Genomic DNA, 8607 nt, shown 5'->3' with positions numbered 1-8607 from the left:
CTTGTAGGTCCCTGCTGTAAAACCTTTTGTGAGAGCTGCAACTTTGCTCTGGAGGCCAGAGAGATGAGCCTTTTGTGGATAATTTGAGGGTTCTAATTTTCTCATAAATTTTATTGTTCATTACCCAGAAACTATCAATTACTTGTGTCTACCCAGAGGTTTGTTACTTTCCTTATTTTTAACTTTTAATTAGTGAGAAGCAGCTTTGAGAAGGCAAACATTTTTTTTCCTCCTGAATTTGTTGGCTAAATACACATTCCTTGTTACATCTTCCTTTATTGTGTCTCATCTATCAATAACATTTGTACACCTCCTTAACTTGAAACTTGTCAAACTCACATTGGACTAACAAACAAAAGACTGGAAGACCCAGAATTCATCAAAAGCATAGAGAGAACAATAGACCTCATTGAATAATAAAAAAAACCCTAGTTATCATAAAATAGCCTTGACCTCAGTGATAATCATGAAGACACAGGTCTAGGAGAGTAGCACTTCAAGACTTTCTCCAGGATATCCCAATGCTATTTGAGGCAGACATTTCTTGTGCTCCCTTTTTTTTTTTTTCCTTTCCCCAACTCCATCAGCAATTTAACATGTCTGATTTGCTCACACAATACTTTCAACTTACTTTCCCCATTTGACCTGGAACAAAGTGAAAGCACATTTCGCCCAGTTTGGAAAGGTTTCCTGGCAAGTTGGTTAGCAACACCCCTGCCAGTCCTGGTTCAGTTAGCAAAGAATAAACACATTTTATTTTGACAATTACTAGTGTAGTGACCTCACTATGCAGTCTTTTACTTTATTTTCTCGAACCATTTCCCCTACTTGTGATTCAAGTTTTTATTTGTAATTCTTCTTTAACAAGATTTCCAGTTTCTTCGGAATAGAAATGTCTACGTTTCTTTATGGCCGTGGCAGTGTTTAACGACAAAAACACCGTTTAACGACAAAGAAAAGGTACCGAGTAAAAGTTTATTTGAAACGAGGGGAAAGCGACAGGAGTCTTACATCTTCCCTGGCTAGTTTAAAGTTGTGGCTTGTTACATGCCAATTAAGGAGTCAGGCTAAAGCATCTACAAGTACCAATTTTACTGTAATGCTCTAAAATTTGGTCACTTGGGGATGTCTTTACTTGTAAGAGTAAGTACAGATGGGAAACAGGGTTCTTGGAGAAACGCAGGCGCTGTCCGGTCTGTAACTTGAGGACGCCAGGGGGAGGACGCCGCAGAAATGCCCGCGACGCCCCGGTGTGCACCTGGGCGCGGGGCACACACCGCAGGTCAGCAATGACGTCCCGGTCCAGCGCTCAGTCCTGCGCCAGGCGAGGACCCGAGCGTCGTCGCCCACAGCAGGCGGGGGCCGAGCGAGGGGCCGCCGAGGCCGGGCCTCGGTGTCCCGGGGCGCACTGCCTGCCGAGGATACCTGCCTAACTTCGTGGAGCAGCCCGGCCCCATCACGCTTAAAAGTACATTTGTGGCCGTCACGGCGCACACAGAAAAGCCTGCTCCTCTCCCCGGAGTGCGCGGGGCCTCGGAGCCTAGAAACAGGCCCCTCCCCGCGCAGCTGTCGCCGCCGCCCGCGGGCTCCTTTCACTTTCTCACGGCCAAGTCACCCAGAGGGGCGCCGCTGCCGCCGCCGCCGCCGCCGCCGCCGCGCCCGCCCGCGGACTCCGCCCCGCGCCTTCCTCCGCGGCCCCGCCCCCAACAGTCGCCGCCCGCGATTGGCACCCGCGGGCGGCAGCCGCGGCCGGCTCCTGCCATTCGCCGGGCCGGGCCGTCAGTCTGGCTCCGGCCCGCCGCCCCCTCCGCCCTCCCGGGGAGCCGGCCTCCGATTGGAGGAGGCGGCGGGCCGGGGGCGGGCCGGAGCGCCGGCGCGGCGGCTCTCGGTCAATCGCAGGCGCCGGCGCGGGCGGGGGCGGCGGGAGGGCGGAGCGGGGCGGGGGGGCACATCTGGCCGGCGCCGCCGCGTGCGTGCGTGTGCGTGCCCCCCCGCGCCGCCCCCCGGCCGGCGGCTCGCGCCCGCCCGCCCGCCCGCCCGCTCCGCGCTGTGTCTGGCAGGCTGCGGCCGCCGCTGGGCTGCTGCCATGGGGAGCCGTTGAGCGTGGGCCTCGGCGCTCCGCCGCGCTGCGCCGCTGCCAGCGGGGGCGGGGGCGGGGGCGGGCGGGGGCGCGGGCCGGCGGGAGGAAGCCCACCAAGTCCGGCGGCGGGCGGCGGCGGGGACGCGCGGACTCGGCCGCTCCGTGTGAGTCCCGGCGGCGGGCTGCGGCCGGGCCCGGGCGGGCGGCCCGCGAGCGGAGTTAGTTTGCGCGGCGGCGGCGGCGGCGGCGGCGCAGCTGCGGGCGGGAGGCCGGCGCGGGGCGCAGCTGCGGCGGCGCGGCGGTGCGGTGCGGTGCGGCGCCCGGCTCCGCGCCCCCGGCCGGTGCAGCTGCGGCGGGGCGGGCCCGGCGGTGCAGCTGCGGCGGCGCCTCGGTGCGGGGGCGCGGGGGAGGGGGCGCAGCTGCGGGCGGAGGGCCCGGGACGGCGCGGCTCGGGACCTGCAGCTGCGGCGCGGGCGGGGCTCCGCGGGGCTCCGCGGGGCTCGGACTTTTCTTTTGTTGTTGCCGTGACCCGGGTCTGCTTCCTCGGCCGCGGTCGGAGGTGTTTCCCTGCCGGCTTTCACCTTCCTCTTTTCGCGAGCGCGTCCTGCGCGGCGAACTGCGTAAAGATTTGCATTTCCTCCCCGCCCGCCCCCGCCCCACCCCCTGGAGACCCGCGCCCCCACCCGGACCGGCGCGCCCGGCCGAGCCCCGCAGGAGGGGTCGCAGAGTGGGGGTCGCCGGCCCACGGCGGGGCTCGGGGCTCATTAAGCTGTCAGTCACCCCCGCCCGCCGGGTGGACGGGTGATTAGTGTCTTGATATATTGGAATGGGGCGAGGGCATTTGCTGGAGAATAGGTTGTGTGGCTGGGAGGGAATTTGTCCCCGAAGAGTGGCTCCTGAACTCGGCGTTCATAATCGTGTCAGGCGCCTCGAAGTTAGAGAAAGTTGGGTTTGTGACTGGCAGAGCGGGGACGGGGCAGAGCCGCTGGGTTTTACTGCGCTTTTCACTCTGCCCTGGTGTTCTAAAGAGAACCGGGAGGTCATTCTCACCGGGGACGGGGACGCCTGCGCCCTGGGGCCCGGTTCTCCTCACCTCCCAAGAAGAGTCTGGAGACGTGTGTGATGTTCGCCAGTGCCGCAGCACCTTGCTCGGCACGGGTCGGCCTTGCCCGGGTTACATGGCGGTTTCATCAGCCACCAGAGGAGACGGCAGAACTGTAGCTAAAAAGTTCCCAAACTTACCAGACCCGAGGTTGTGGCCCCCTTCTCTTGGGAAGGTTTTCTTGTGATTGTGGACATCACAGGGCGACCCACGTAGATAAATAAGAGGGAGGGTGGTTATGGGACACAGATCAAGGGAGAAGACAAGGTTCTGCTTTTTCTGAGCAGAAAGTTAGGTCGGATAGCAGGTGCAGCGTTCATTTGATGTGACCAGAGCAGGTTGCCTCGGTTTTATTAATTTGTCTCATTGAACTGAAATACTTTCCAGGATTTCAGAAAGTGCAGTTTCAGCCCTGTTGAAACTGAGAACTGAAATTTGCATTAGCTGGGGCAGTGTGAGAGGCTTTCCTGAGAAGGTATTTGTAGACGAGGGAAATAATAAGGTGAACCAGGCTGAAGTAATAGTTCTTAATAAGTCCGCCAACATTTCCGAGATGTATACACCATTATCTCCGTGTGTGTGTGTGTGGGGGGGTGCTGTAATAATGCTGAAATGGGACTGGAGATGTCAAATGGGGTGGTTTAAAAATATCCCCTAGCTGCCTTTGAAACTGAACGGTGGAGTTGAATAAAAGTGAATCTGGATTTCCTGAATAGCACCGTGGCTTGAGTGTGCTGTCAGTGTGTAAACCAGTCCACCAACTTCAGACAGAAGTGTTGCTATTCCATAAATACAGTAGGACTCCATATGCTGAGTTTTTCAATTTCTTCTGTTAGAAAGTTTGGAAAAAAGGGAAGACTTTGAAGTATTTTGTTTATACTAACAGAAGAGAAAAGTTCTCCTAAGAAAGAGCTGGTGGCAGGAGTGTAGAGGAGTAGCATATGGCATTAAAAGGAGCACAGCTGGAGGTAGCATTTCCATCTGAACATGATGTCAGCGCAGCTGACAGCCTGCCATCCCTCAGCCTTTTATTCTAACACACAGACAGGGAGCTAGTGTGTGCGGGTCTGTGGCGGAGAAGGTATCTCATTCCTCTCTAACATCATCTCCACTTTGCATCTGTCTCTCTCAGTCTGCTTTTTTTCCACCGATGTAACAGACCTGGAGCCAGCAAGACTCAGAGGAAAGGACTTAATCAGGTTTATGAGTCCTAAAGGTAGGAGCAGCAAGAGATTAGATGGGGAATATTTCTTTTTTGGTGTTTTGTTTATTTAATTTTTTAAAAATCACATTACTTTTCTAACCCGATTAGGAATAATATATGGAATTGAGTATTAAATGATGGTCTTGCTGGAGGTGAAAGTCTTGGGCTTGCTTAGTTTTAATTATCCCTTTTACTCTAGCAAGTAAATAACTTTAATACACAGAAATATTTCCAGTTTTAAAGTGTTAAGAAAGGCTTTGAAAGACTGCTTCTGAGCTCAGTGTGGATTAAAATGCTTTTTTTTTTGTTGTTGCTCACTGCTCTTTAGATTCCTTTTCCTCAAGGGGTGGGGGGCAGAAATAGTAAACTGTCTGGAATCCAGCATTCAAACTTATATGAGAAGATTATTCTGTTTAAGAAGCTAGATTGTTGTGTAATTAATTCCACTGTGAAACTTTATTCTTCAAAACATTCAGCAGCACTACTGAACATACAGCTGTAGTGCTTTTGAAACCGGAGGTTTTTTTTAAGAAGAAGGGGGGGAAAAACAACTTTTATCCTCAGGAGAATAGTTTGACTGGTTTCCTCATTTCTTTTTCAAATATATATTTAAGAGATCTTTTATTTCAGCATAACAATAATTATTTGCAGGAGTTTTTGTGTTAGCGACTAATTTAGAACTTGTCGATCTGAGCTGCCTGAATTGGCCAGACAGCTGTAATCGCACTCCTCTATTCTTAATCTCTTTATCTGGGCAGCAGCTGCCATATGGCCACAGTCAGCTGGATCAGATGTTTATAAGCTTCCTTCTTCGTCCCTCTCTGTCCTCTCAGCCTCCTAATTTGATCACGGCTACCTTGTGAGCTGCCCTCCAATCTTTATTTTTAGCCCTCTCAAGGATTAGGATTGATGTTAGCTGTGGGGCACTTAAAGTGATTGTATTGTAAATCTTGGTTTAGTCTAGTGCTGGCATCTTGCAGAATGTATCTGGGGTTAGGATGTAAGTTTTAGTCCATCTTGGGCAAAGTGAAAAAGAGGAAGAGAAGTAATTTCTGACCATTAAATTAATCCGCATCCATTCCCTAAAAGCACTTGCTGCAGTGGGTAGTGGAGCCTTGGTCTGGCCATGGGAAAGGGGAAGTCAGACTTGCTTTATTTTGAAGGAGTTTACCCAGTGCCATTGAATTTTGACTCTTTGTACATCTTCAACTTTCCTTCCCCCTCCCCTCACCAGAAGACAAGGCAAAGATGCATGGTTGAAAGAACAAAAGCTAGTGGGAAACAAAATATATCAAATTATGTTGAAACAAAGTATTTTCTGTTGGCAGAGGTGAGGCAGAACTGCCAAAAAGAAAAAAAAAAGTGTTTTTCTAGAAAGGCTTTAAAAATTTGTTTGAACCTGTAAAGCTCTTGCATTTCATTTAAGGATGTTATGCCTTTAATTTTTAAGGTTTGAATTGATTTTAATATGGAACTTGTTCTGCCTACAGTGGGTGTTTAGATGAGTTTTTTTCAGAGTTAAATAAAACCCCTTTGGTTCCTAATATTGTCAAAGTAGATTCTACAAAGAAATAGAACTTTTTTTTCTCGATTCATTTAAAAAAAATCTTTGGATTTGTTCATAGTAAAGATGATCTTTTCCATCTGTTGGTGTAGTTCCTTCTGATCTCGTACATGTGTGCTATACCTGCAAATCTTAAGGTATTAACATCTGTTTTTATACACAGGGCTTTTGTTGTTGTAACACTCTGACTTTAAAAGTAAGTTGTTTGCCGATTTCTGGACTAATTATGCAATTTCATTTTTTTCCCCTTGATTCAGCCAACTGTGCGTTTTCAAACTGTGCTTTCTAAGTACAGTGAGGTATCAGAAGTAATAAGGTGAAAAGAAAGGTTGAACAAGTTTTCTTCAGTCTTCCAGAATGTATCTGGGACTGTCCTTTGTTCATTATGTGAGTTGTTCCCTTTGAAATTTAAGTTATCTTGTAGTAGGTTTTGTGGGACCTGCTTTGATGAGGAGTTAGTTAAGTTTCTTCTGAAAGAAATTTGCCTTCTTGTTTTCAGTAAGAGGCTGGCCAAATGAAGGCTTTTAAAACTTGACCAAAAGTTTAGGGAATGCGGAGATGCAACAGAGACCAACTGGCCAGGATAGGGACGTTCGGAAAGTGTACATTTTTCTTCCTGCATTTAGGTTGTGTGTGTATGTGATCTGGCGGCCCTTGGGTCACAAGCCTAATTAAGATTCAGGGACATGTACCTTGGTGGCCAAGGCAGAATTATTTTTTTCTTATGTGGGGACGAATGTGCTGAAAAGTTGTTCCTGACTATGTTTTAATGAGAAATTCCTCTCTCCCCCCAGGTTATGAAGACAGTATGGAGTTTCCAGACCATAGTAGACATTTGCTGCAGTGTCTGAGTGAGCAGAGGCACCAGGGTTTTCTTTGTGACTGCACGGTTCTGGTGGGAGATGCTCAGTTCCGCGCCCACCGAGCTGTACTGGCTTCCTGCAGCATGTATTTCCACCTCTTTTACAAGGACCAGCTGGACAAAAGAGACATTGTTCATCTGAACAGCGACATTGTTACAGCCCCCGCTTTCGCTCTCCTGCTTGAATTCATGTATGAAGGGAAACTCCAGTTCAAAGACTTGCCCATTGAAGACGTGCTAGCAGCTGCCAGTTATCTCCACATGTATGACATTGTCAAAGTCTGCAAAAAGAAGCTGAAAGAGAAAGCCACCACGGAGGCAGACAGCACCAAAAAGGAGGAAGATGCTTCAAGTTGTTCGGACAAAGTCGAGAGCCTTTCCGACGGCAGCAGTCACATGGCGGGCGACCTGCCCAGTGACGAAGATGAAGGAGAAGATGAAAAATTGAACATCCTGCCCAGCAAAAGGGACTTGGCTGCCGAGCCTGGGAACATGTGGATGCGATTGCCCTCGGACTCAGCAGGCATCCCCCAGGCTGGCGGAGAGACAGAGCCACACGCCACAGCAGCTGGAAAAACAGTAGCCAGCCCCTGCAGCTCAACAGAGTCTTTGTCCCAGAGGTCTGTCACCTCCGTGAGGGATTCGGCAGATGTTGACTGTGTGCTGGACCTGTCTGTCAAGTCCAGCCTTTCAGGAGTTGAAAATCTGAACAGCTCTTATTTCTCTTCACAGGACGTGCTGAGAAGCAACCTGGTGCAGGTGAAGGTGGAGAAAGAGGCTTCCTGTGATGAGAGTGATGTTGGCACTAATGACTATGACATGGAACATAGCACTGTGAAAGAAAGTGTGAGCACTAATAACAGGGTACAGTATGAGCCGGCCCACCTGGCTCCACTGAGGGAGGACTCAGTCTTGAGGGAGCTGGACCGGGAGGACAAAGCCAGCGACGATGAAATGATGACCCCAGAGAGCGAGCGTGTGCAGGTGGAGGGCAGCATGGAGAGCAGCCTGCTCCCCTACGTCTCCAACATCCTTAGCCCCGCAGGCCAGATATTCATGTGCCCACTGTGCAACAAGGTCTTCCCCAGCCCCCACATCCTGCAGATCCACCTGAGCACGCACTTCCGCGAACAGGACGGCATCCGCAGCAAGCCTGCTGCCGACGTCAACGTGCCCACCTGCTCGCTGTGTGGGAAGACTTTCTCCTGCATGTACACCCTCAAACGCCATGAGAGGACTCACTCGGGCGAGAAGCCCTACACCTGCACCCAGTGTGGCAAGAGCTTCCAGTACTCGCACAACCTGAGCCGCCATGCCGTGGTGCACACCCGCGAGAAGCCGCACGCCTGCAAGTGGTGCGAGCGCAGGTTCACGCAGTCCGGAGACCTGTACAGACACATCCGCAAGTTCCACTGTGAGTTGGTGAACTCCTTGTCGGTCAAAAGTGAAGCACTGAGCTTGCCTGCTGTCAGAGACTGGACCTTAGAAGATAGCTCTCAAGAACTCTGGAAATAATTTTATATATATATATCTATATATATATATAAATAATATATATATATACCTATATATACATAGATCTCTATATAGTTGTGGTACGGTCTAAAAGCAGTCTTGTTTCCTGGAACTAAAAAGTTGGGATCTTAACTTGTTTTTGCACTTTAGAATAATAGCATGAGCATCTCACTAATTTAGCATTCTGATATGAGAAACTGTAGAGCAAGTCAGAGAATAGAGAGGCGTCTTTCCTCTGAGGGGTAGGCAGAGTGAGCCAGTAAGAACCTGCTAAACAAAT

General features: G+C 50.5%; 1 protein-coding gene across 1 annotated transcript; it reads left to right on the top strand.

Moving 5' to 3' along the window:
- Nucleotides 1–6749: 6749 nt before the first annotated feature.
- On the top strand, nt 6750–8327 carry ZBTB18 (zinc finger and BTB domain containing 18; the record flags this gene model as incomplete). The annotated part of the gene is made up of 1 exon (XM_080698423.1): nt 6750–8327. The coding sequence occupies exon 1, from the start codon at nt 6759–6761 to the stop codon at nt 8325–8327; it is 1569 nt and encodes a 522-aa protein (XP_080554549.1). The 5' UTR covers nt 6750–6758.
- Nucleotides 8328–8607: the final 280 nt, after the last annotated feature.

This window comes from Muscardinus avellanarius (assembly GCF_963383645.1).
Source record: "Muscardinus avellanarius genome assembly, chromosome: 7".
NCBI classification, from domain to species: Eukaryota; Metazoa; Chordata; class Mammalia; order Rodentia; family Gliridae; genus Muscardinus; species Muscardinus avellanarius.
Note: the sequence above shows the minus strand (reverse complement) of the source record. Positions and strands in the feature narration are given on the sequence as shown.